Source organism: Colletotrichum aenigma (genome assembly GCF_013390185.1).
Source record: "Colletotrichum aenigma strain Cg56 chromosome Unknown KSG_Cg56_contig04, whole genome shotgun sequence".
Lineage (NCBI taxonomy): Eukaryota > Fungi > Ascomycota > Sordariomycetes > Glomerellales > Glomerellaceae > Colletotrichum > Colletotrichum aenigma.
This window is the reverse complement of record NW_023500910.1, coordinates 3,308,370-3,333,691: the sequence shown is the minus strand read 5'-3', so window position 1 is coordinate 3,333,691 and position 25,322 is coordinate 3,308,370. Positions and strand designations below refer to the sequence as shown.

At 56.7% G+C, this 25,322-nt stretch overlaps 10 protein-coding genes across 10 annotated transcripts; 4 read left to right on the top strand and 6 right to left on the bottom strand.

Moving 5' to 3' along the window:
• Positions 1 to 153: 153 nt before the first annotated feature.
• Positions 154 to 1,080, bottom strand: ESD (S-formylglutathione hydrolase; the record flags this gene model as incomplete). The annotated part of the gene is made up of 2 exons (XM_037322036.1): positions 154 to 243; positions 301 to 1,080. 2 exons carry the CDS (start codon positions 1,078 to 1,080, stop codon positions 154 to 156), a joined length of 870 nt encoding a protein of 289 aa, XP_037179905.1.
• A 2,796-nt stretch (positions 1,081 to 3,876) lies between these two features.
• Positions 3,877 to 5,382, bottom strand: CGCA056_v006786 (Tyrosinase-like protein orsC; the record flags this gene model as incomplete). The annotated part of the gene is made up of 6 exons (XM_037322035.1): positions 3,877 to 4,035; positions 4,087 to 4,169; positions 4,234 to 4,737; positions 4,789 to 4,864; positions 4,920 to 5,076; positions 5,153 to 5,382. 6 exons carry the CDS (start codon positions 5,380 to 5,382, stop codon positions 3,877 to 3,879), a joined length of 1,209 nt encoding a protein of 402 aa, XP_037179904.1.
• A 2,112-nt stretch (positions 5,383 to 7,494) lies between these two features.
• On the bottom strand, positions 7,495 to 8,215 carry RPO26 (DNA-directed RNA polymerases I, II, and III subunit RPABC2; the record flags this gene model as incomplete). The annotated part of the gene is made up of 4 exons (XM_037322034.1): positions 7,495 to 7,531; positions 7,656 to 7,775; positions 7,854 to 8,123; positions 8,181 to 8,215. 4 exons carry the CDS (start codon positions 8,213 to 8,215, stop codon positions 7,495 to 7,497), a joined length of 462 nt encoding a protein of 153 aa, XP_037179907.1.
• Positions 8,216 to 8,589: 374 nt separating this feature from the next.
• Positions 8,590 to 10,218, top strand: sfc2 (Transcription factor IIIA; the record flags this gene model as incomplete). Its single annotated transcript, XM_037322033.1, has 2 exons — positions 8,590 to 8,674; positions 8,744 to 10,218. The coding sequence occupies 2 exons, from the start codon at positions 8,590 to 8,592 to the stop codon at positions 10,216 to 10,218; spliced, it is 1,560 nt and encodes a 519-aa protein (XP_037179906.1).
• Positions 10,219 to 10,654: 436 nt separating this feature from the next.
• On the bottom strand, positions 10,655 to 12,384 carry ZRT3 (Zinc-regulated transporter 3; the record flags this gene model as incomplete). The annotated part of the gene is made up of 3 exons (XM_037322032.1): positions 10,655 to 12,058; positions 12,127 to 12,257; positions 12,321 to 12,384. The coding sequence occupies 3 exons, from the start codon at positions 12,382 to 12,384 to the stop codon at positions 10,655 to 10,657; spliced, it is 1,599 nt and encodes a 532-aa protein (XP_037179909.1).
• A 1,877-nt stretch (positions 12,385 to 14,261) lies between these two features.
• NUC1 (Mitochondrial nuclease) lies at positions 14,262 to 15,311 on the top strand (the record flags this gene model as incomplete). The annotated part of the gene is made up of 1 exon (XM_037322031.1): positions 14,262 to 15,311. The coding sequence occupies one exon, from the start codon at positions 14,262 to 14,264 to the stop codon at positions 15,309 to 15,311; it is 1,050 nt and encodes a 349-aa protein (XP_037179908.1).
• A 788-nt stretch (positions 15,312 to 16,099) lies between these two features.
• paa-1 (Polyadenylation factor subunit 2) lies at positions 16,100 to 18,194 on the bottom strand (the record flags this gene model as incomplete). The annotated part of the gene is made up of 3 exons (XM_037322030.1): positions 16,100 to 17,776; positions 17,826 to 17,941; positions 18,104 to 18,194. 3 exons carry the CDS (start codon positions 18,192 to 18,194, stop codon positions 16,100 to 16,102), a joined length of 1,884 nt encoding a protein of 627 aa, XP_037179911.1.
• A 1,614-nt stretch (positions 18,195 to 19,808) lies between these two features.
• On the top strand, positions 19,809 to 21,507 carry DGAT1C (Diacylglycerol O-acyltransferase 1C; the record flags this gene model as incomplete). Its single annotated transcript, XM_037322029.1, has 4 exons — positions 19,809 to 20,088; positions 20,141 to 20,181; positions 20,231 to 21,236; positions 21,287 to 21,507. The coding sequence occupies 4 exons, from the start codon at positions 19,809 to 19,811 to the stop codon at positions 21,505 to 21,507; spliced, it is 1,548 nt and encodes a 515-aa protein (XP_037179910.1).
• A 151-nt stretch (positions 21,508 to 21,658) lies between these two features.
• Positions 21,659 to 22,534, bottom strand: icmt (Protein-S-isoprenylcysteine O-methyltransferase; the record flags this gene model as incomplete). The annotated part of the gene is made up of 1 exon (XM_037322028.1): positions 21,659 to 22,534. The coding sequence occupies one exon, from the start codon at positions 22,532 to 22,534 to the stop codon at positions 21,659 to 21,661; it is 876 nt and encodes a 291-aa protein (XP_037178811.1).
• Positions 22,535 to 24,428: 1,894 nt separating this feature from the next.
• Positions 24,429 to 25,293, top strand: CGCA056_v006778 (putative acetyltransferase; the record flags this gene model as incomplete). The annotated part of the gene is made up of 4 exons (XM_037322027.1): positions 24,429 to 24,604; positions 24,709 to 24,831; positions 24,885 to 25,242; positions 25,288 to 25,293. 4 exons carry the CDS (start codon positions 24,429 to 24,431, stop codon positions 25,291 to 25,293), a joined length of 663 nt encoding a protein of 220 aa, XP_037178812.1.
• Positions 25,294 to 25,322: the final 29 nt, after the last annotated feature.

Genomic DNA, 25,322 nt, shown 5'->3' with positions numbered 1-25,322 from the left:
TACGCGCGCGCAATACATGTTCCCTTCCGTCCCACCGCACATACGATTTATGGTATACTCCTTCCTTCTCCTCGCCTACTGCCCCAAGCCGCAAACCTGGGGGGTGATCCATTTCATTTATTTGCTTTACAGTCTTTGGTTCCGGCCCTCTAGTCAGGCGGAGCCGAGACCCAAGTGCTTGGCGGCGTGGTCTACGTGATCCTTGGCGAAGGAGGCCATGAAGAAGTAGGAATGATCGTAGCCCTGCTAGTTGTCAGCTTCACACCGTCACTCGTTGTTATCATTCACGGCTAAACTCACGTAGTGGTATCTCAGGGACAGACCACCAATGTTCTTCTCCTTGGCGACCTTCTCAAAGTTCTCGGGAAGAAGCTGCTTCTGGATGTAGAAGTTGTCACCGAGGCCGACGTCAATGAGGGCGTTGAGGGGGCCGTAGCTCCAGTTCTTGAGCAGCTCGGTCGAGTCGTGCTTGGCCCACTCGGCGCGGTCGTCACCGAGGTAGCCGCTGAAGGCCTTCTCGCCCCAGGGGCACTTGCTCGGGTTGGCGATGGGGGCGAAGGCGCTGACGCTGCGGTACATGCCGGGGTGGCGGAGGTAGAGCGACAGGGCGCCGTGGCCGCCCATGGAGTGGCCGGTGATGGAGACGCGGGCGCGGTCGAGCTTGCCGGCGAACTCGCGAAAGAGCAGCTCGGGCAGCTCCTTGGTGATGTAGGTCTCCATTTTGTAGTTCTGGCGGAAGGGCTCGCGGGTGGCGTCGACGTAGAAGGAGGCGGCCTCGCCAAAGTCCCAGCTGTCGCGCTCGCCGGGGAGGTCGAGGCCGCGCGGGGAGGTGTCCGGGTAGACGATGGCGACGCCGCGGGCCGAGGCCTGGGACTGGAAGAAGCCCTTCTCGGTGCAGTTGTCCGGGGTGCAGGTCAGGCCGGAGAGGTAGAAGAGGACGGGGACGGCGCGGGTGGTGGCCTGCGGGGGCAGGTAGAGGTTGACGGCCATGTCGGTGCCGGTGTTGTTGGACTTGTGGGAGAGCTTGAGGAGCTGGCCCCCGAAGGAGGTGATGGTTGCCTTGGTTGTGAAGCCGGACATTTTGGCGGTTGGATTAGTCTCTTTGACGAGATGGGTTTTGGGGGTATCGATTGCAATTGGAAGCTGGGTATATATGGTGTGCTGCTTATTTTGCAGAATCAAAGAAGCAAGAAGTGGAGAGAGAGGAGGGAGAGAGGTTGATGAGAAGAAGAGAAGAAGATTTGAGGGGGGGAAAGCTGGAATTATTCTATGGCCTGGAAGTTAAAGAGGAGTAGTACAAGGGCCCTTGGGATCAAGAGGTGGCATCGGAGGGCGTCTAATAAATAAAACACCGAGTTATGTCCATTGAGATCAGATCGGAGAGGGTCAAGCTCGCCAAAGTGGAGGACGGACGGCCTTGGCCGTGTGTAGGCCCAGAGACGGTGCTGAGGAGTCGAGGTACGGTCTCTGCGTCTTCTGCCATTGACCGTTGACCTGGTCGTGATGATGCTGATTCTACCCCACCATGCATGTCTAGGCCAAGGAGGGGTAAAGGTTAAAAAAAAACGGTACACCGTGTTGAAGGTAAGGTAGGTAGCTGTCACTGCCAGCTCTCCGAAGAATTGTTGGTTGACATCGGCTTCGGTAGCGCATCCGACACTCGCAAAATCCAACGGCACCCTTCGGAAACCCGGGCGTGTACATGCCAAAGGTGGTAAAGCTATCCGGGAAAAGGTACCTCTTCCACGATAGGTAGCAGCTACTATCGCAGCGCCCAATGGTGTGTGGGTGGGTGCATTACATTATTTTGGTGGTGGTCTTTTCGCTCATGCTACGACGAACCCCGCATTGCGTGCGGGACCGGAGACCTCAGCTGGGTGCGTCATCGGCATGGAGGGGGGGAACGCCTGGTCTGGCACACCATGTTCCCCCAGCGGCAGGCAGCCCGCCTAAGCTTTCAGCGGATTGCATTCTACAGCTTCCTTCCCTGAAATGATGCTTCCCCAACTCAACCTTTCCCCAATACCAACCATCCATCCATCCACTCAAAACACATAATTCTTCATTCTTTTCTTCTTCATGGCTTCCACGAAGATCCTTGAGTAGAGGCTCAGAGCGCGGAAACTCAAACACCCGGCCCAAGGCATTGAAACTCTGCATGGTGGTTTGATGTATATCGACTTTAGGCACATACGCATCTTTCCTCCCAGCACTGGGCAACATGTGAGCTGGTTGGCCAAGGATTGACTAACTCCCTTTTCCTTTTGCGAGGGGGAATATCGCATTAAGAGAGATGATTCGACGAGGTGGTAGGCAGTTTGACGGACATGGCGTCCACCCACCAAACTCTTTTGACTTCCATTGATAGTCGCTGGTCGACGCGATGTACTTGCAAAGACGTCAAAGCTGCATCGCTCCGGGCATACCAGGATCGGTGCCGTCTTTTCTGGGCTTTATCCACCGTGCAAGGCGCTCGCTATCGGGTAGCCGATGGGTCCTCAAGCGATCGGCTCCTACCGAAGGGACGGGACGCACGCCGAGAACCTGGCCGGGTGAACCCCGAAGCTGGCGATGTCCAGCAAAAGCTGGTATCTTCGACAGTATCCGTCGAACAGGCGCAAACCGTGGTCACACGTGTCAGGTCCGTTGCTGCCGGTGCATTTCTAGCATCCGAGTGGTTCATGCTGTCCTGTCAGAGACTTTCGTCGATGGGATGGAGCTCAGAGGTCCAGGAGTCCAAGCGGACATGGAGCGAGTCGAGTAATGGCAGGAGACGAGGAACATCACCTGAGGAACTCGTGGAAGACCAAACCACAGACAGCATGGTCGACGTCGCGTCCGGACGAGAAACCGTGAGATTCAGACACCTCATGGCACAACAGCCTGCGAAAGCCTCACTCAACTGCCTCACTCGCGACGGATCTCTTGGAGTCGAGACGCCAAGGACCTGGAAAAAATGGTGAGACGGAACACGCACGACATTCGACGGTCGACTCGGGTTCGGACCAGTCGCCGTTAGTTGTTCGATATTGACAGCAGATGCACATATCAGCCAGTCGGCCTACCAACCTCTCTCTCGCAGGAAGATCCCGTGTTTACAGATCGACGACCATCAAGGCATGAAGTCGGACGGGCCCACCCTCGCCCGCTCGACCTTGGTGAAGCGTTCATCGCGATGCCGATAAACCTGACGAACCGGGTTAAAAGGGGGGCGCGCTCGGTCGACGGGCCGCACTGTGGCACCTCCGTACGTTTGTCCGCGACGGCACGAACATCATGCCCGGGCGGCCGGCATGCCCGGGTTGCTGAGAAGGCAAGGCATCCCTCACAATGAGAAAGTCTCGGAGAACTACGTCCTCAAGGGTGGCCAACCGTCAATTCGCGCTCAGGTCCTGCTTCACTCTCACCGTTCGCTCAGCACTGCGGATGTCACCACGCTTCGCATTCCCAGAGGAAATTCCGGCACAGTCTGCTTGTGTGTCAAGCCACCCGCTATTTTGTCGCACATGTGTGAAAGGCACTTGACTCGTATCATTCGTCCAAAACGCCTCGTTGAATTTGCACGTCGCTCCGTCTGATGCTCTAATACTGCTTTGCGGCCAACCACGCTATGCCATTCCGCCATCACCGCCCAGAGCTGGCTTCGCATTAATCCCGCCAGGTCACCCTTTACAAAGGAGATGGGGTGCCGTGTCTCCCCGCCGCCAATTACAGAATGCAACCGAGCCCAACACTTTCAGAGAACAAGATGATGCCGCCCATGAACGAATGACTACCTGACACTATGTCCATCCCAGAAGAATAATGAAGGAAAGTAGAGAAAAAAAGAGAGAGAAAAGGGAAAAGAGAGACAGAGAGAGAAAAAGAATTGATGGCCTAGTCTGTCGCGTAGATGTAGCAGAACGGCCCGGCCATGGTGTCCATCGCATTCCTGAGGGAAATCTTGTCGTTCAGCGGTCCCAAGTCGAGAAGGTCGTCGAGCTGGACCACCGGGCTGGGAGGGCTGTTCTCCATGGTGCCGGTGCCGAAAATGGTCTGGATTTCAGTCAGCCCCTCTGGCCATCCCTTTAAAAGCGCAAGACTTACTTGACGGTTCTCCCAGTCCAGGTTCTGCCACAGCCAGTAGACACGGTCGAGCTGCGTGTGGTGGAGGTAGAACACCGGGTCGCCTGTTAAGAAACTCGTCAGCAAAAAACAACATCCTTCACCAAACATCTATTCTCGTCAACATACCAGGGCTGATGTAGACGTCAGAACCAGGATCCAACCCGAAGGCATAGTGTCCCGCCCCATGGACGCCGAGCTGGCCGAGACCGGAATAGTTGGTCTGGCCCTGCGCGATGCCCTGGAACCACTCAATGTTGTCGTTGTCCGTGATGAGATCCGTGACGTTGCGGAAGCTCGCCCAGGTCCGCAGAACGGCGCCGTTGAGGTCGCGCTTCAGGCAGCGCGGGTTGTCCGCCGTTGGGGTATCCGAGTTGTTGGACACCACGGAGCCGAGGTTCGGCATCGCCTCAGGGCCGAGGTGCACCGTCATGTTGGTGAAGGGGCCCGACGTCACGCAGCCGCCGCCGGTGCCGGCGGGCAGCGTGATGACCTGCTCGGTGCTGTTGAGGACGAGGCCGTCGTGGGCGACGTAGGCGCCGTCGCTGCCCATCGAGGTCGCGGAGCCGTCGAAGATCGGGCTGGAAGCCGGGTCGTCGCCATCGAGACTCCATTCCCAGTAGGGGAGTGTTCCTGGGTCGTGTCAGTCGATGTCGAAGTATAGAAACTCTGTGGTTGACTTACCCGTGTAGCCACACTCGGTGCTGAGCTTCTCCTCGTAGGTATGGATGTAGTAGCGGTGCCAAAGGAGGAACGTGGCCTTGGCGAGGTAAGTATGCGAGCAGCATATCTGGAGATAGCTTGTGTGTACTTACCGACATGTGGACGTAGCCAGTCATGTTCTGGTGCAGGGCCACAAAGTCGTCAAACATGGACTTGGAGCCGGCGATGTCGGTGTAAAGGGGGGCCTTGGACTGAAGGCAGGTGACGGCATCCGTGTATGCGATACGGTCCTCGCCAGGCATGTTTCTCCTGTCGAATCGACCTTGGTCAGCAACTTACATCGTTCGTCAGGGGGAAAGAGGAGGCAAGCTAGATAGCAACATACCATTCACGGCGAACGCGGACGTTGTCTTTAGTGCACTGGGAAGTGCCATTCGCTGCCAGGCGCGCAAGAGCGTTGTTGTAGGCCTGGGCGTGAATATCCGAGAGTGCTTCACCCGAGTCGACGGCCTCCTGGGTGTAGTTCGTCGCACGCGGCATGAGACGAGCAGAGGCAGACTGCGCCAGCAAGAGCGGGAGAGCGGCCGCCGCGAGGATGGAAGACGGGGGAAGCATCGTGAACGATGAGAAGGCGGCAACAAATTAAGACTACAGCCAAGAAGCGAGCGTTTGGCTTAATATTAAAAAGAAAACGAGAGGAGTTGTCGGCTCGTGTCATGCTGGCTTGGCCCGAAGTATCTTTTTTCTCTCCTTCGACAAGAAGTTCTGAGGCTCTTTTATATCGAAAACGATCTGCGAGCCAAGCCCGAGACGGGCCTAAGCAGCGGTGACGATCACCAGGAAACAAGCCTTTCACATCCTCGTTCTCGACAGCTCCCGCTGCGCCGTTGCCGAAAAGATGGTGTGCTCGCTGCTGCAGAGCTACCCAGCTAGTCGGCGCCCCCAATCCTACGAACCAGGGGATCGCTGCACCTCAGAGGTCTCATGGCGATTGCGCACGTCGATGCTCGACACGTAACGTCCTTATCCACAGCTTTCTATTCTAGAGGAGGGGGGGAGAAAGAAAGAAACGGGTCAAGGTTGTGAGGCTGTAGTCTAAGCTAAGCCCGAGGCGGGCCAAGAGAAGTTTGTACTGACAGACCAACGTGGTAGCATGGTATGGATCCCGGAGTCTGAGGCGAAGCAACACACACAGCTTCGAGCCGAGAGACGAGATAAGCGTCTTTGACAGGCCCGGATAAGTTGAGCCTCCCGCCTCGCTTCCACTCGCGTTCGGGAACAGTGTGGGGGATAAGCCAAAGAGAGAACCCTACACTTGTAAGGGCACACTTTTTGTTTTCGTCACGAGCGAGCCGAATCACCTGCAGCGGATGAGTCCCGTGAAGCGGAGGAATCCCAGCGAGGCGGTGGGCGCGTTGCAATCTCTGCTGCTCCTCTATTGCATGGCGGGGAAAAGAATGAGTAGTGTCTTACGCAACCAACATGCCTATCCCCTGAGGTCCGAGCAGAAAAATGAAGACGACGACGAGAAATGTGAGAAGCGAGGATTTCGCTCGGTTATTAGCCGCTTGTTTCCCCGCGCTGTCAAGGCTCGTTCGCGGAAACGAGCGAGAGACCGAGCCGAACATCGAAAGAGTTGACGATATCAACTCACCAAGACGGCTCTTATCGTCATCGCCAAGACAGTAAGCAAGGCTGGGTGAAGCATACTTGCAGAAGGTGTTTACCACGGATCGGCCGCACTTGGCTTTTCAGATCGAAGGAGACGTATTCAATCTAGATAGAGCACCCATGTCGACGGCCATAAGCAGCAATTAAAAGTGGCTCCCAAACAGTGTTAGGAAGCCGTCTTGGCAACCTTCTTTCGTTAACCTTCTCTACCAATCTACATGAGGTGCGTTAGTACCTTTCCCTATTCTCTAACGACTTAACGAGGACCCGTAAATGTCCAATGACGGGAACCTGGCAAAACCTTACGCGTGTAATTCAGACGACGGGGAGTGGCTTGGCTGTTGGCGACGTTTTGTTCTGTGTCGACCGCAATTCACACAAAGTCCTCCGGAGCGGGTCCGGTCTCTGGTCTCCGGAAGGCGGGCGGCAGGCGGCCCGGGATGGGATGCACGATCGGTGCTTGTGCTGTCTGACTCGCCCAGACCGGCCGTGTTGGGCAGGTGCTTTGGGTTCCCTGGGAGGGGCCTCAGTGTTTGTCCCCCCCGGACCACTCTCGCTCCCACCCGTTACACTGCAGGCGACCACTCGAAGCGACGATCCGAGGAAACACGTAATCCTGTTTCTCATGAACCCGCCGCTACACTGCAATCCACGACGAGAGCAACATCCCAACAAAAGAATGTCATGGGGCGTGGATCTGGTTTTCCTCACTGCGGATATGTAATTTTGTTTCTTGTGTGTTTAGAGTTTGATGAAATCCAATTGCCTAGAGAACGCCACGCTCAATGCAAATCAAATAAAGTACACTGCTTTTGGTGTCTTCTTTTTATAAGTTGTGTTTGGGTTTGCTTCTTCTTTTTGTCTCCTCGAGCTTTGTTTTCGTTGTCCTGTGCATTCTGACAGAGCCGACACCTCCGGAAGAGAGTAGACGCGGAGGGGGCGCAGCTTCGGGATTCTGACTATCCTTCAGGCAACGACAATAAGAGATGGGTATAAGTGCCTTGCATCTAGTCGCGTAGTCTTCTTCTTGCCCCGGGTAGAGAAAGCCAAGATCTCTCACTGGAGGAGCTCCTCGCAAGTCCAATCCTCGTAGCTGACGTTCGGTTAGCCTGCGTCGCTCACGGCATCGTCCATCCGGGCAGGCTTGCGTGGACTGAAGGGCTGGGGGCGGGGGTTGGATTGGGTTGGGTTGGGGGTCATCCGGGGTCAACACTTACTATCCGTCCGGCATGTATCGGCGCACGATAAGAGGAATCTTCTTCTCGCGCATCTCCTTGATGGCGATCTGAAGAGGATCCGTCTCACCTTCCAGGTCGACGAGTACCGGCGCATTCATGCTACAAAAGGCCCCGCGTCAGCAAAAGTCTCGACCGATGGCCTGCATCGTGAAGTGGGAAACAATGGAGCTGTCGTACCTGATTTGCAGAGCGCGCGTGCCGAGGATACGGGCGCGTTCGTACTTTGTCATGTAGGGCGTGGTCGTACGCTGGTCATCGGGGATCTTCTTGTCGCGGTGGCTCTTCTCGTTGCCCTTGCCAGAGTTCGCCGCAGCAGAGGGGTCGCCAGACACGACGACGTTGTCTGCGTCCTCCTCGTCGCCCTCGGCGCGCCCGACCTCCTCGTCCTCAACGGGGACCTCGGGATCCCAGTAGTCGGCGGCCTCGTCCTCGTACATGGGCTCGTCGCTGCCAATCGTTAGAGTCGCGTTACTTCCTCAATGCAGAAAACCTGTCTGGACGTACCCTCCGCCGACATCATCGTCGCCAAAGTCAGACATGTTTCTTATCGATGGTGGGTGCAGTTAACTGAAGGATGCCGTAGTGGAATTGGGTGGTGGTCGAGCTTCCGTCGCGTAATTGTAGGTGTCGCGGGGAGGGACGAGTTGACTCTGCTGGATCCAGCCGTAAAAAATTATTGACGAGGCTGCGATTCAGCAGCTGGAATGTGGGTCTGCACTAGCCTTATCAGTACCAAAAGAATGCTTATCCGGACCGAGGAGACCCCGGCTTCTCCAATGTGGCTGGTGAGCGCACAAAATTTCGTCTCACCGCCTGACGATATTCTGCCAGAAATAAGTTCACGAGCTGGTTTCTGAGACGATACTTTTCACCCCATCGTCAAGGAAGGCATGCCCTTACTCAATCGCTCGCCATGACGAAAAGGAAGGCTTCAGAGGCTGTCCTCGTCTCGGAACCTAAGAGGTCCAAGATTGACGACCCCGAAGCCGCCGGCACTGGTACGCACATATCTGGCAATTGGGTGTAAGCCAAGTTTTTGTCTTCCCACTAACATGACGCCCGGGAAGCCCTCAGCGACGATGACTTCGACGACACGGCCAGCAATTCCGCCTCGACAGCCAACGCCGACGCAGAGACGGTTCTGACGGGACAGACCTCCCTCACCACTCGCTCCCGCAAATTCCCCTCGGACCTCAAGACAATTCCCTGCACGTATCCCGACTGCCACAAAACCTTCAACCGTCCCGCCCGCCTGGCCGCCCACTTGCGCTCCCATACCGACGATCGCCCCTTCAAGTGCACCTACCCGGGCTGCGACAAGGACTACCGCGAGGAGAAGCACCTTCGCCAGCATGTCAAGGGCTCCCACACCCAGGAGCGAGCATACACCTGCACACACGATGGCTGCGGCAAGTCGTTCCTGACGGCAACCCGTCTGCGCCGCCACCAGGACGTCCACGCCGGCCAGGAGCGCTTCCGCTGCCGCGAATACCCTCCGTGCAACCAGAGCTTCCGCAAGCACAACACCCTGCAACGGCACATTCGCTCCGAGCACCTGGGCGCCCACGCCTATCCCTGTCAGGAACCCGACTGCGGCGCCGGCTTCGATTCCCAAGGCGCCCTGCGGAACCATACCCGGCGGGAACACAGCGAGCCGCAGTTCTGGTGCGAGGAGTGCGGCGGCGAGGAGGGCGGCGCCAAGGTCGGCTTCACCTCGTTCGCGCTGCTGCAGGCGCACATTCGCAAGGAGCACCTGAACTGCATCTTTTGCGAGTTCAAGTGTACTGGCCAGTGGGAGCTTGAGCGGCACGTTGAGATGCGGCACTCTGGCATCCCCGTCGAGGCCCGCAAGACAATCGCTTGCACCTGGGAGGGGTGCGACAAGAAGTTCACCAAGAAGCACAACCTCACGGTGCACATCCGCACTGCCCACGAAGGATTCCGCGTCGTCTGCGGCGAGCTTGATGTGACGGGCACTGCGGGCTTGGAGGCCTGGTCGAACGAGCAGGGTTGTGGTGCTGGCTTCATCAGCAAAATGAAGCTGGAAGAGCACATTCGGCACGTTCACCTGGGTCTGCCGCGGCCGCAGCCTAAACTCACCGAGGGGCCGTCAAACCTCATTGACGACATCGCTGGCACGAAGCGAACCATCCAGTGCGCGATTGCAGGCTGCAATGCCCGCTTCATCCGCCACCACGACCTCCAGGTCCATCTCGAGAACCACCCCCCTGCGGCTCCACAGATGGACCAAGTCGAAGCGGCAATCCTGAGTCTGGCGGACACCCCCAGCTCAGAAGACATGAGTGCCGCTCCCTTTGGCGAGAACCGTGAGATGCCGGAGCTGCCCTTGTACGGCATCATACCCGGCGTCACGGACTTTACCGGCGGCGACCGGGGCCAGACCGACGATTTCTGGATCGGTGCCGCAGATGACTTCAACACACCGCCGCAGACGTGGCAAGAGGAGGAAGCTGCCATGCGCGCCCTCATTGACCAAGACTTCACCCGCTTCGTCGATCCGGCGCTGGGAAATATGGCGTAGAAAAAGGACACATGATTTTGACGACGTATTGATACCCGGCCACAGGCCACACCAAAGTTGATGGATGGGGAATCACTAAAAGTTGTTGCTTTGTCACACATATATGTAAATGAAATCAAAGGAGCTAAGATGTTACGGTCACGAATGTGGTACCTCAAAGTGCGCTAGTGAAATCATTCATTTTCATTGAACCCATAATTGATGTCCCCCTCTATAATGCGCCGCTGGAATGCTGTTCAGCAAGTCAATTGGAACCAAGCCTGTGACAGTGAAGCGGCAGTGATGGTTCTAACACAATTAAAGCCTTCCGAATCCGAAACCTGCCTTTGTATAATATATGTATGCCCGTGCCAACCGTAACCAAAAGACAGATCCTGTGACTCCCTGAACCGTTCGAGCATGAGTTGAAATGCCCAATGCGAAAGCCCGTATGCCGTTAATGCGTAGATGCAATGGCGCCAGTGATACCCAGCAGAGCCATGCCTATGAACCCGAAAAATATGCAGAGGTTGCGGTTGTGATTCAGGCTGAGCGCCTCGACAAAGAGTTGCAGGCCGACGCTGACCATGATGCCAGCTGTGATGGCAAACATACAGGCGTAAGCTACTGGGGTTGGGCTGATGTGGGTGTGATTAGCGAGCTTGAACCACAACACAGCAATGCCAGCGCCAAGGGGCTGGCTGAGGCCGCCCAGGATGGCGGCCCAGAACATGGCCTTGAGACGACTTCCAAGAGCCATGTATAATGGTAGAGCCATTGCAAAACCTTCGGTAATGTTGTGCACGAAGAGAGCCATGAACACGTTGAAGCCGAGTGACGGGTTAGCGTGGTTCGTGGCGTAGGTGATGAAGCCTTCAGGGAACTTATGAAGCGCAATGGCGATGGAGGTTTGCAGGCCGAGTGACATGAAAGCGTTCGTGGGCACATGGTGGTGATGTTGGGCCTCGACATCCTCTTCCTCGCCGTCCCCGCCGTGCGCCTCGTGGTCATGGTCGTGATGATGACTGTGGTTGTGGCTGTGACTATGGCTATGATCATGATCGTGCGCTTCGTGGTCCACGTGATTCCGTGATGGCATGGGCTCTCTTGACGCCGCCCGACTGGTCCGTACCTGCCCACTGATGGGTGAATGGCACTGAGAGTCGCTCTCCTCCAAGTCTGTCAGATCGGTATGGCTGTGGTTATTTGGGTACAGCTGTGCGATGCTGGTTCTCACAATAGTTGGGTGTCTCGAGGAGGCCGCTGAGCGGTTGGCCACATGCTTGAAACATTCCTGGCCGCATGGATCGGAGTACCCAAAGCAAGGGCCCTCCTCATCGCAGTTCGATTTCATGTCATTCATGAAAGATGCGATCCGCTGTTTGACTTGAAGCATAGAGGGTCTCCTTTCCACCGTCGCACCGCGGCTTCGCGATATCCGCGGCGGGTGCGAGTGCGTCGTGTTGAGGGCCAGGGCGCTCCTAGCATGTCCCTTAGGCATCAGGGATCCTCCGTTCTCATGCGCCGTCTCTCCATTGAGCAGAGGCGTGGATTCGGTAGCGTGGCCATTCTTAGTGATGCTCTCCACAAAGGGCCGTCGCGATGATCGGCGACTGCCCGAGTACAAAGACGTCTTTCTGCTCTGGCTGCGTGACCGAGTATCGGCTTCATTGTGTGTGTGGTCACAATCAACCACATGCGACGGCATGTACTGGTGCAGCAGCCGGGAGATAATCTGTATACCAAAAAAGCCCCCAACAAAGCAGCCCATCATAATGAAGCCCGCCTTTTGGTCTTGGTAACCATCCTCCTTAAGGTACTGTTTTGATGACGGCAGCATGCTGTTTAACGCAGAGTAAAGCTAGAGACCGGGAGTGGTATTAGTAATAGTTCTGAGGTGTCGCGCATGGGGCTGCTGGAATGACATACCATAACGCCGAAGCTCAAGCTCAAAGAGCTGGCGAGAAAGACATTGCTTTCTTGTATCCTGAAGTTGCGCTGCCCTGGTAGCCATCGTACCAAAATGTCGATGCAAATAACGGACGCGCCTACGATACAAGCTGCCGAGAAACACCAGTCAGCAAAATTTCCACTTCAGACGTCCATGGAGTTTTGTCACCTACCAATTCCACTCACGATACTCATGATCCACCCCCTGGTATCGTTGTCGATCTCTGTCGCCTTCATGATGGGCGGCTTGGGCTCAGCGCCTCCAATGGTTGCCTGTTGCGATCGCGATCCTTAGCGCATGTAGCGAAATGGTGTTTCGATGTCTTTCTTGTTGAAGCGCAATTTGTTGGATCCAATTTAGGAAAATCGCCAGAGTCCGAGGTGTGCCTGGGGAACAGGTGCTGGTGGGCGGCTTCGATTCGTCCTGCAGGAGAGCGGGTGACGTATTGCGGCGCGCAGTAGACCCAGACGAGTGGGATATTGATTCGAGGGTCCCGGGAGACGGGAGCGGATAAGTATGGGGATGTTGTAGATTTCGGGAGAGGCGTTTAGAACCTTGGTCGTAGGTAGATTGTCCAAAGAGGTAGGCAAGATAGGGGAGAAGGGATAGGGAAAGTCGAAGAGGTTGCTGGAGGAAGCAAAGGGTATTGTTGTTGGTGGGAGAGTAGTGATGTAGACGGCTGCCAATAAGATGGAATGGGACTGGGCGCTGAGCGGCGTGCTTTCCAGGTTTGCGCTGGGGCCGCAGCCAGAGAGGTGGGGGGCTTCACTGGTGTAAGTAAACTGGGAGCGCCTGCACCTTAAGCTTTCCAGCAGCGCGGATTGTACGCAGTAGTGGATTCGGAGGCGCTGGATTTGGCGCTTTCTGGAGCCACTGCGTTGTTTCTACGTGATGGACCATGGGCGGTAGTGAAGTGGGCTGGGGGCTGGGGCCTCCTGTTGTTCATGACTGGACCGAGGCCATCAAGGTTCTCAAAATTCCTCCCCCAATACACAAGTCACTCAGCTATTCACGCAAGAAAAGGTCTCACGCCCAAACAAAGCTTGTTTCCCATCCATTCTCTTTTGCATGTCTACTTTCCACTTCGGACTCCCCTTGCCTGCGCGTTATCAGTTGGCTGCCGCCCTGCCCTGCCTGCAGCTTGCCGTCTGACCCTCCCCGATCGCAACCCACCTTTTGTTGCCTTTTGGCGCACAAGTAGGCGATGCGGCTCTTTCAATGAGAGAAAGACGGCGTCGAAGTCGAACTGCATATGTTTCTCAAAAACTTTGTTTCGTTCTACAAGGTGCAGTCATTCAGAAGAAAATAGACTGTACACAAAAGATGCACGTTGTCAGCCGCTTTGTTGGGATCCCCCCGGCGGCGAGTCAAGCTGCTGGTCGACAACACACACCCATGGCCTTGGCTTGAGAACCCGGATGGCGCTACATGCCGGGTATCCTCGTACTCCCTCAAGACCCGTGACTCTCTGGCGATGTGCGCCAGCTCATTGAAGCCGCCCGAAGCGCATGCTAGGGAGATGCCAACACACATGAAAGAAGGGAAGACTGCTGCTGCTTTGGCGGCTGTCGTTATTTTAGGTAGGGACCATGGATCCAAAGAAACTTTCTGAGCATCGCAGGGTCTCGCCCAGACCGCGAATCGGAGGCTGGCATTTTGTCATCCGCTTTTTTTCTGAGCATGGTGCCCGCCTCGTCTCTCGGTGAAGCGACTGCCCGCTCACCGAGGCCAGCCCCATTCCAGCCCCTCAGCCTGCACCCCGAAATCCTTCCAATCCTCATCCCCGCCTTCGCACCTGCCAGCTGTCGGCAAATGCTCGGGACATCTGCAGCGGAAGCCCTCTACGAGCTCCTCCTTCCGATCGGCGGCCCTGGAGAAGTGAGATCGGTGCAGTCGGCGGACCAAGCGCCGTCGCAAGCCCAAAATTTTATCCAGCTCCGAGCTCCAAATCCCCGTCCCGTGAAGAACCACAACTGAGACATCCACCACACCACCACCAGATCACATCCCGCTGTCATAACCGCCTGACGCTGGCGCCCGGTTTCCGTTCTCCTTTCCTCCTACAAACTACTCTTCGAATCCCCTCAGAATACCGGCCGCGACCCAGCCCGCCATGTCGAAAGCAACATCTATCGCCCTCGTCGCGGCTCTAGGCGCGGGAGGAGGCGCCGCCGTCACAGCAGCCATGTACGGCCTCCGCTCCAAGCAGCCCGCCACCGACGCGCCCATGACCGCCGCGCCCTCAACAAACGCCTTCACCACCGCTCCCACCGTCCCCGTCCCGGGCTCCCAAGTCTTCGACAACAAAGCAAACCCCAACGCACCCCTGCCGTCGGCGCCCCCGCCAATCCCCGGCGCCATCCCCGGCGCCATCGTCGACCCCGCCGGCCTCTTCCAGTACGGCTTCCCCGGCCCCGTCGCCGACCTCGCGCCCCGCGAGGGCCTCATCTCGAGCTTCGACCGCCGCACACGCAACCCCCACTGGGTCGTCGAGCACATCACCCCCGCCTCCCTCGCCCAGAAGGGCGGCGACCGCAAAGGCAGCACCTTCCTCGAGGACCCCTCCGTCCCCGAAAAGTTCCAGGCCAAGCTCAAGGACTACTTCCGCAGCGGCTACGACCGCGGCCACCAGGTCCCCGCCGCCGACTGCAAGTGGTCCCAGCGCGCCATGGACGACACCTTCTACCTCACAAACATGTGCCCCCAGGTCGGCGACGGCTTCAACCGCGACTACTGGGCCCACTTTGAGGACTTCTGCCGCCGCCTGACGTCGCGATACCCCTCCGTCCGCATCGTCACCGGCCCGCTGTACCTCCCGAAGCGCGACCCCGTCGACGGCAAGTGGTACACAAAGTACGAGGTCATCGGCAACCCGCCCAACGTCGCCGTGCCGACGCACTTTTACAAGGTCATCTTCGCGGAGGACGGCAAGGCCGGCGGCAACGTCGCCATCGGCGCCTTCGTTATGCCCAACGCTGTGATCCCCAACGAGAAGCCGCTCTCCGACTTCGAGATGCCGTTGGAGGCCGTCGAGCGCGCCGCCGGTCTGGAGTTTGCGTCAAAGCTGGCTCCGCAGCGTCGCAGGAGGCTGTGTAGCGAGGCCTCGTGCGCCATCATCGTGAGGGACTACGCCGACAGGCAGAAGGCCTTCACCAAGAAATGAGAAGGGCTGCTGTTGGGTTGAGAACACATTAAGGCGAGCGCGGGAGTTTGCGATCTAGAGGTCTGCATTCTCCAAGGCTATGGGGGAAGTCGCCCATCTGAAGAAGTTCCTTCATGTCTGTACATTTACCCTCGGAGAGAGGAGCACAAACGAGGAAACCCATCTGGGGAACATCGCAGGATAGCATCTGAGCGGGACCGTAGGGCGTGTGGTTTGCTGGCGGCGACACATACATGTACACTAGATAGGCCCGACGGCTAGACAGTTGATTGGACTGCCACTACATCACAAGCGATCTTTTTCAAACTGGATATGGGCAGTCTTGGTTGGGGAAACTAACACGCATGATCCGCAAGCCATTTTGCTGTTATGTTTGTGGAAGTACTGCATGCATGGCAGTATCTTCCACCCGGCGTAATAATTCTTCAGGCCGGAAGAAAAGACTGCGCCAGTATCCCGTTCTCTCGTCAGGTCAGCGTGGAGAGACAATACAGTTTGAAACGCAGCGAACGATTAAACGAGACATCCGGGCAAGCATGTGTTGTTTAACTTTGATTATAACACTAGGGTATCACCACTGCCCTTCTCCCTTTTCGTATTTACTATTCTTACACCAAGGTCACTGTCCAATTTGCAGTTGTTGGTTACGCCTGGGATCTGTCCTGGGATTTGTCCTGAGATCTTTCCTTGGATCTCTCCGTGGATCTCTCCTTGGATTTGCTCCAAGATCTTTCCTTGGACCTTTCCTTGGATTTACTTCAAGATCTGCCCTGAGTACTGCCACGTGACTAACGAATTCTCGTATAGTTGCCGCGTCGCTGCTCCGCCTTGAGACTCTCCTCCTGACTGGGCAAAGGAGCTCTCCTGCCCCCGCGGTCGTGCCCGTTAAGGTCAGCTCCGGGCGGCGGCATAGGCATGGGAGGGAATCCGGGTGGTGGTACAAAATTTGGCGGCGGGACCATACCGGGAGGGAAACCGCCGGGCGGTGGAGGAGGGAGCGTGCCTCCGGCCTTCTGGATCATCTCGGCGATCTTTGCAAGGTCGGCAGGATTGCTCGGGTCTATGCCACCAGGCAGTTGGATAGGCGGTGGCGGAGCCCCGTTCAGGCCAGGCAAGCCTGGTAGAGGGAACGGCAGCGGCGGGGGAGCTCCACCGTTTGCGCCAACGCCAGGGATCATCGGTGGTGGCGGTACCGGAGGCCCGCCAGCGCCATTCGGTGGCATAGATAGACCGGGCAGGCCAGGCAACCCAGGCAAGCCGAGGAAACCAGGGACAACTGGCTGCTTGAGCGGCATCTTCTGGTCGACGAGGCCGTCCATTTCGTCCTCCATCTCCTGCTCCTCTTCTTCCTGTCTTTGGCGACGACCTCCGCGACGGTCCCAGGTTCCTTGAGCCTCAGCCGCCGCCTCTCCGATGTGATACCTGTCCTGGAAGACGTCGGAATCTCCCGGCCGCTTTCTGGACCAGAATCTCGTGATACGGTCGTTCGAGCCAGAAGCCAGGATGTGGCCAAGCGGGTGCCAGTCCAGAGACCAGATCGCGAAATCGTGTGCGTATGGGACCTTATGAGCTGGGTAGATGGTCTGGGCGCTAGTTGTGGTTGGGTCCGAACTGTCGTACGGCGCGATGGTGGTGTGGCCAGCTGGCGTGTTCGGCTCGTCTAGGATGTAATGGTACAAAGAGCCGTCGTGTCCACCAGTGCTAAGGAAATTCGAGTGAACGGGATGCCACGCGATGGTTGAGATGTCCTTCTCGTGTCCCTTCAACAAGCAAATGTCTCGCATCATTCGGAGATCGAAGACGCGGGCGGTTTGGTCTCTTGCTGAGGTTGCAAGGCAGTCTCCTTGAACTCGCTCAAAGAGCGTCTTGGTAATCGTGTTCTTATGGCCGTGAAGCGTCGTCAAGCAGCGGCCGGTTCTCGGATCCCACAGCTTAACCACGTGGTCTTTTGAACCCGACACCAACAGACCTTTGGTGGGATGCCAATCACAACTCTTGGCGTCCCAGCCGTGCCCCTTGAGAACCGACTCTTCGACTCCACCTGCGAAGTCAAAAATCTTCAATGTCGAGTCGTCGCATGCCGTGACGAACTTGGAATCGTTCGGGCTGAAGGCGAGGTCTCTAATCGGGTCGTTATGTGCAGCAATACTCTGAAGGTTGTTAAAGTTAGGCTGCCAGTACTTGACGCTGCCGTCGTGATCCGCGGAGATGAGCCAGTCGTCGTTATGAGAGTATGCTAGCGCTCTAATGGCGGAGTCGTGAGCCTGCATGATGGTCTCAAAGTTGAATCCGGTGCCGTTCCATAATGTAAATTCTCCGCTGGAGGAAGCCGTCAATAGACGGCGGCCTTCTGGTGTCCATCGGACGACATTGATAGGATGTTTGATCTTATTCAGTGATGAGTGAAGGTGCTTCACGGGTATCGAATCACCAGGATCTGTTCTTCTGGCTGAAGGAGGTGTGAACTGAGATATGTTAGCAGGCGTATGAAGTTATGAGAGATACAATACTGACATCGACGATGAAGCTCGCGCTTGGCCTCTCAGCCTCGCCAGTGTAGACATCTCCGTCTGCCGGCGCGCGATTGCGCATCCAGTGTGCGACGGTTGAGCCATAATCTGTTACGGGACCTGAACACGGTGTCAGCGGTTCTGCTAAAGCATCTGGTCTGTCTCAAGTCTCCACGTGAGCCTGACGGAGAGATGATGCCCTGCTCGTGTCCGCAACACACGCAAGTTCAAACATTCCCATCATGCACCGAGATTGCGATTCCGTCGAAGAGGGCAACTCACGTCGTCCTCTAGCTCTAATAAAGCCTCCGTCCTGACCGTCTCCTGGCGGCCCTCGCCTGTCGTGATGATCCCCACGAGGATCGTAGGCCATCTTTAAAATCCCATGCGCTGAAACGTGCAGTAAAGAAATGCGGTCTTGTGGAGCGTGGTTTTACTAGTCCGAAGTCGATTGCTATTTCTGTTGCAACCTGGCGCGTTTAGGTGGTGATGGATGCTTCCTGCTTGACGGTGATCCACGAGGCCGTCGCCAATCACTGAAAATGACCGCGACGCGTGCACGGGCCCGACCCATTCTCTCGAGATCACATGACCTTGAGGCTGATTGAGCTGGAGCCAAGGTCGAGAAGGTACGTACCTCCCTCGTGGCTTCTGTGGTGTCACATAATAGGTGGTGGCGTGCGTTAGCTTCACGGTTTGTCTTATCGGCGCCAACTGCCTGCTTATCCGGGCCAACATCGGGCCTGATGCTTCCATTTTTTTATTCTCCGAAGTCTTCTTCTTCAGACCACGTTCTATCGTCGACAGAATGAGGTGATAATTAGGTACGGCCCATGACCCATCGTCTTTTGCCTAGCCGCAAGAAATGCCATGCCGCGACCCCTTCATTTTGGCATGTGATAGAGTTCAGCCACGGCTCCCTCTTCAATTTCTCTCATGGACGCCCCACGAAGCCCCGTGTCCCACCACTCAGAGCTTCCACCGGGATCGCCGTCGCTGTCCGTGGAGCCGTAGCACCCCTGGAGCGCATGCATGCCGCTTTTCTCGTTGTAGCGTTAGCTCCCAGTAAGGTGATTTGGCCGCTGTTGCTGCCAAAGTGCGTGCTGCAAATGCAATCCAAACCCGAGGACCTTGGCTGCCGTGGGTGCTGTCACCTCAGTGGACAGGTTCGGCGACCCTGACATTCTCAAGGTCCCCCCTCCCAATCTTTGCAATCCTCGGGGCCGTGCTTCCATCGGTCCATCCAGTTCGCCAGGAGCTCTCGGCTGTCAACTCCTCTGATCACCCTCATTTGTTTTGCTGTCTCTGAAATTTTGTCTCTCTTCTCCGACTTCGACAAGCCCGTTCTACACGCCAGCTGCATTCTTGTCGTCAGCGCGCCTCCTGTTCCCTCATTCCTACACGTCGAGCAGCGAATCCCCACGCATCAAGGGCTGATGGCGTCGGCCTAGCCTCCTCCACCTGTTTTCCGCCCCCTTCCCCGAGCGAGCCCAGTGTCTCCCCCTGCCCTGTGCCTTGACGTACCCCCTTCCCTCTTTCTGCTGGCTGCGGCTTCAGATCCCCCCCTCGCACGCACGACGTGCCCCTCCTCATCCAATCCACGCTCGACGCCAATGCGCTCACCCATCCAGATAGCTTCCCTACAAGCTTAAGGGAGCTCGGATCGAATCGCAAAAGCGCCGGCCTCTCTGCGTGTCTGCCCTTGGAAACACCGGCTAAGAAGTCAATTGGTAATTTCTTGGCTCCGACCGGCCTTGGTCTGGTGTCTTGCATATTGCTCCGATATCTTATCGTTACGCTTGCCACTCACTCCCTGCATTGCATATACAAAGCTTTCCTCGCCATTGGGTCTCCTCACTCTTTTTAAACTTTCACCCATTCTCCCCGTCGTCATCCACCACTGTGGCACTATTTCCCGTCGTCTTTTGTTACTCCCATTGCTTCATTCTCGACCGGCCTCAATTGCGCTCAAGACGCATTGCCCGTCATGAACACGGCCACCGTGACGAGCGTCGAGAGCTTAACCATGACCACCACTCTGCGTAACACGAGCAATGGCAGACCCGAGCCGAAGTCCGCCAAGTCGTCCGTCTCCGCCTCCGCTTCCGACAATCAGCGCTCGACCGAGGAGCTGAGGAGAGCGGTCCAACGGAAATACAGACACGTTGCCGCCGTTCACAAGAGCGTCCGCCCTTCCACCCTGAGCCATGACTCCAACGCCGCCCCTAGCTTCCTAGGCTTCAGGAACTTAATGGTAATCGTACTAAGTATGTTCATCGACGACACTGCGGCTTGACGCCCTTGGCTGACTTGATACAGTTGTCGGCAATCTTCGTCTGATGATTGAGAACATCCAAAAAGTAGGCGCACTCCCACAGTAATCCTAGTCACGTCACTGACACGCCGTAGTATGGGGTATTGATCTGTATTGGATGCCACGACTTCCGTAGACAAGATGTGCTTCTTGGCCTGGGCCTCTACGCCCTCATCCCTTGCCATCTGTTCGCCGCCTACCTCATCGAACTGGCCGCTGCTCAACAGGCTAGGGGTCTGAGGGCCAAGTCGAAGGACGGCGCCGCCAGCCCAACGGAAGACCAACGATCTCGGTTCAACGCAACATGGAAGGTCATTGCCTGGATCCACGCCGTGAACATCACTCTCGCCCTGGCCATCACGACATACATGGTGTACTTCCACATCCACCACCCCTTGATCGGCACTCTGACCGAGCTTCACGCCATCATCGTGTGGCTCAAGACGGCCTCGTACGCCTTCACGAACCGAGACCTTCGACATGCCTTCCTGCACCCCGTCAAGGGCGAGCTGGCAGCCATGCCCGAAATCTACGCAAAGTGCCCCTATCCGAACAACATCACGATGGGCAACTTGGGCTACTTCTGGTGGGCGCCCACGCTCGTTTATCAGCCCGCATACCCAAGAACGGAGAAGATCAGATGGGTGTTTGTCGGCAAGCGCATGGCGGAGGTCTTTGGCTTGAGCGTCTTCATCTGGTTCGCCAGCGCCCAGTATGCTGCCCCGGTTCTGATCAACTCCCTGGACAAGATCGCATCGTTGGACGTGCCCAAGATTCTGGAGCGACTGATGAAGCTCTCCACCATCTCCCTGGTCATCTGGCTCGCCGGCTTCTTCGCCCTCTTCCAGTCATTCCTTAACGCCCTCGCCGAGGTCACTCGCTTTGGCGACCGTTGCTTCTACGAGGACTGGTGGAACAGTGAGAGTCTGGGTGCTTACTGGCGTCTGTGGAACAAGCCCGTATACACGTACTTCAAGCGTCACGTCTACTCTCCCTTGATCGGCCGTGGCTGGAGTCCCAGGGCGGCTCAACTCGCTGTTTTCTTTGCTTCGGCGGTGCTTCACGAGGTTCTTGTCGGTATTCCGACCCACAACGTCATTGGTAAGTCATGTATCAAAACCCGATCGCAGCAAGGAGCTAATCATGACCAGGCGTCGCCTTTGCCGGCATGTTCCTCCAACTCCCTCTCATCGCCCTCACCACCCCGTTAGAAAAGATGCAATCGCCCACGGGCAAGATGATTGGCAATTGCATCTTCTGGGTTTCTTTCACCATTCTCGGACAACCGTTCGCCGCGCTCATGTACTTTTACGCCTGGCAGGCCAAGTACGGCAGCGTGAGTCGACAGATGGCCTGCGCGAGAAGTTCTTAGACTGTTTAATTATAAAGACGGGGGCCGGGAAGGCGCTCACCCGTCATTTCTCATGTATCTTATCTACTGGGTTATAGAAAAAATATAATACTGGCGCTGTTTTGACACCATCTTACACATAATGATACACTTGACTAATACGTCCGTCCCATCATCCGCAAAACGGAATCAACGTCCCGACGCGCTTGCGGTACTGGACGTAGTCGTCGCCGAAGAACCTAATCAGGAGCTCCTCTTCGTGGCGTATCCTCTTGGAGAAGAAGAACCACAGCACACCCGCGTAGCCGAGCAGGGAGACGACGTTGCCCATAACCAGCTGAGTGCCGATGGCCCACCAGAAGAAGCCAAAGTAGGACGGGTGTCTGAACCACGCGTAGATGCCGGCCGTGACGAGCTTGTGCGACTCGGTCTTGTAGTGCTGCACGGTGTGGTTGAAGCTCTCGCCGGCGGTAATCATGGCCATGGAGCGCACCGTCTGCCCGACAACGACGAGGGCCAGACCCGCGGCCATGAGCAGGAGTCTCGAGCCGAAGGGCGCCCAGACGGAGTCCCTGAAGAGGACATTCGTGAGGAGGCACTCTGCGAAGGCGGTGGCGTGGGCGATTGCGTAGGCGGGCCAGTTGGCGGTCAGTAGGAAGGCGTGGACGGTGGCCTGCGGGGTGTTGAAGGCGGCGGTCGTCCAGAACTCGAGGAAGTGGAAAAGGGAGAGGGCGGCGAGGAAGAAAGGGAGGCGCCAGAGCGGGGAGGCGGTCGTCGTGAGGATGAGGGCGGTGGAGAGGAGGCCGGTGAGGAAGGCCGCGCCGAGGCAGAAGGCGCGGAGGGCGATGCCGGCTAGGGATTTGCGCTGGTGAGGGTAGAATTCCTGTCCCACGGGCGCGGGTGTGCCGGGAGCAGGCGCGGGGCGGGAGTCGCTGGGAGGAGAGTCAGTTTCTGGAGATGGTGATAATGATGGGGTGTCATCGTGGTGGTGATTCAATAATCTGGAAGGGTCTTGGTAGAGGGGGTTCACGTGTCTGCGGGAGGACATCGTGATGGTGGGGTTTTGGTGTTGAGGGGTCGAGGAAAGGGTTGCATGTGCTGTGCGGGAGCAGAGCCGTCCAGGGGGGGTGAGAGCAAGGCAGGTAGGTCAGGGTCTGAGGACGGAGATTTCACGGCGAGATCGGGGCGGGTACGAAGGGAGCACGGGACCGAGGGAGGTGGAGGGGGCCTGGGGCTGCTACTTACACCCGACGAAAGCTTGTCATTGTGCGTATGTCGTGTGCCTCGTTCGCGAGAGCTAGCTAGCTTGCTTCAACGATCCGATGTCAAGAAGGAGGAGGTGGTGGTAGTGGTGGGTGTCGGCACTCGACGGTTTAGAATCCGCCTTAGACTGGGGGCCGCGGGACGCGGGGACGGTAGGAAGAGGCCGTGACACTTTGAGGACAGGTACCTGATGGTCAGGTCAGGCAGGGGGGTTGGCAGGGACGGAGAAGGGTGGCGGGCGGCTCTAGCTCCTTGTGTCCGTCATTCCACGCATGAACGACCTCGATCTGTACCTTTCGAGTGCGTATGAATATCCTCTTTCTATTCGACAATCCTGTTCAGCCCTAGTTCAAAGCGTAGAGAGAGAGAGGTGTTGTGAGTGAGTAATCGCCCGCTTCTGGCACTGCAACTGTGTCGAAGAGCTGGTGGAAGTCTGTTCCCTGCAGCGGGCGGATTCGGTTGCGCTGTAATGCTCGGATCTTGCGACGTGGAGGCTCAAAAAAAAAAAATGACAGAGTGGACAGCAAAAGAGGATCAGCAGAGATGGACCAAAGAAAGGGACAAAAAAGGGGGGACTCGACGTTGGAGTTTGTGGAGAGAGTCGGCATGCAAAAAGGGACTCCGAGGTCCCACTTCAGCCTGAGCAGGCGGACTTTGTCGTTGCATTCCCTCTTTCAGTGAATTCCCACAAGGACAAACGCCGTCTCCAGTGACCACTTCGGTGAGGGAAACGGTAATAAACAGTGGGTGTGCACTGCGTGTTTGGAAGTCTGGAGGACAGGACGGGTGGGACGGGTAAGGCCAAGCGCCCAGCGCGGGCCGAAGGTCAGGGGCGGATGACGCAAGTGCGTGGACCTTTTCTCTATTCTGCCCCCATCAGTCGTCGTCTGTGTCTGTCTGTCGCTGCCGTGTGGCTCCATGTCTCCTGCGGTCTTCGCTGCTGATGCTGCTGCCGCACTAGGTAGTTTTTGCTTCCAGGTTTCCATGCTGTACTTTGCGCTTTGGGCCCTTGGCCAGGGAGAGCACGGAAAGCAACAGGTGCAGGCAGCATGTCGCCGCCTAGTCGTAAGCACCTGGGCTCTCGTTATTTTAGGGTGTTCGGGCTCACCGACACTGACGCTGGACCTGGACTTTTGCTCTTCTTCTGATCATGGGTACACTTTCGAAGAGCAGATAGACTACTGTAGCTCGAAACGGCCGGCAAATAACTCCCGAGATCTCTGTCACACTGCGGTGTTTAATTCTTCTTCTGGCGCGGGAGTAAAAAAAGAAAAAGGGAAACAAGAGACAAATCTGTCATAGGGCTGGTTTTGGTCTCTCTTGTTTGAGTTTCTGTTTCTTCTCTCCGTTTACACAAAAAGTTGTTGTTGGTCCCTTTTTCTCTTGGAGGTTCTATTTCTGCAACCCGATTTACACCACCTATCTGCACCGCATATCTCTCTCTCCATCTTGTCTTGCTCCGCCTGCTACCCCCCCTCGTCTTGTCCTGCCCGTCTCGTCAGTCTTCGCTGCTCATCTCGCTTCGCGTTGTTCCTTGTTCATTGCTCAACGAGTAGGAACGCGACTCTTGACCGCCCTCTTACATAAATCACCTCATACGTATCTTGCTGTACAGTATACACTACACCGACAAGCCGTCGCCTTCCCCCCCTTTCACCACACTCATGCACAAGAAAACCATGGACATCCGCACCATCGACAGGGAAGAGAACCGCCGGCGGATGAAGAATGGCGAGCTTTACCATGCCTTCACCCCGGATCTCATTGCGGATCGGAAACGCTGCCAGGCGGCCTGCACCAGGTTCAACAACGCCGGTGACGTGAGCCGCCGCACGCTTGTCGGCATGTGGAAGGAGTGAGTAGTTCCGCCTCCATTTTACTCTATTTCTCTCGGCAACCCTGAAGCCAACCCCTCGGCTCTTCTTTCCCGTCTTGAGATGTAGACCTAACCCAGAACAGCATCAACGGGGACACAATTCCTCTTCCTCCACCGCGGGCCCGCCGTGACGAGGACGACGCCATCTTGGAAGACTGGCCTTGGGTTGACGCCCCGATAAAGATGGACTACGGCTACAACGTAAAGTACGCATCTGGCCCCTCGCAACCTGTCTTGTGTCTCGTCTTACCGTCTGCAGATTCGGCCAAAACGTCTATGTCAACTCTAACAGTACATGGATCGACACCTGTACCATCACAGTCGGTTCGCGTACCCTGATTGGCCCCAACTGCTCTTTCTACAGCGGCACACATCCCCTCGATCCCACGCTCCGCAACGGCACCCGCGGGCCGGAGAGCGGGAAGCCCATCACCATCGGCGACGATTGCTGGATCGGTGGAAACGTCATCGTGCTGCCGGGCGTGACCATTGGAAAGGGTGTGACAGTCGGGGCGGGAAGCGTCGTGACCAAGGACGTGCCGGATTATGTCGTCGTCGTTGGCAACCCGGCGCGTGTCATTAAGGAGATTACGCCGTCGAAGCCGACGAACGGCGCGGTAAATGGGTTATCGGCCACCATCAATTATAGCGCTACTATGTAGTCTTAATGCCTTTACGCGTTTGTTCAACACGTCCG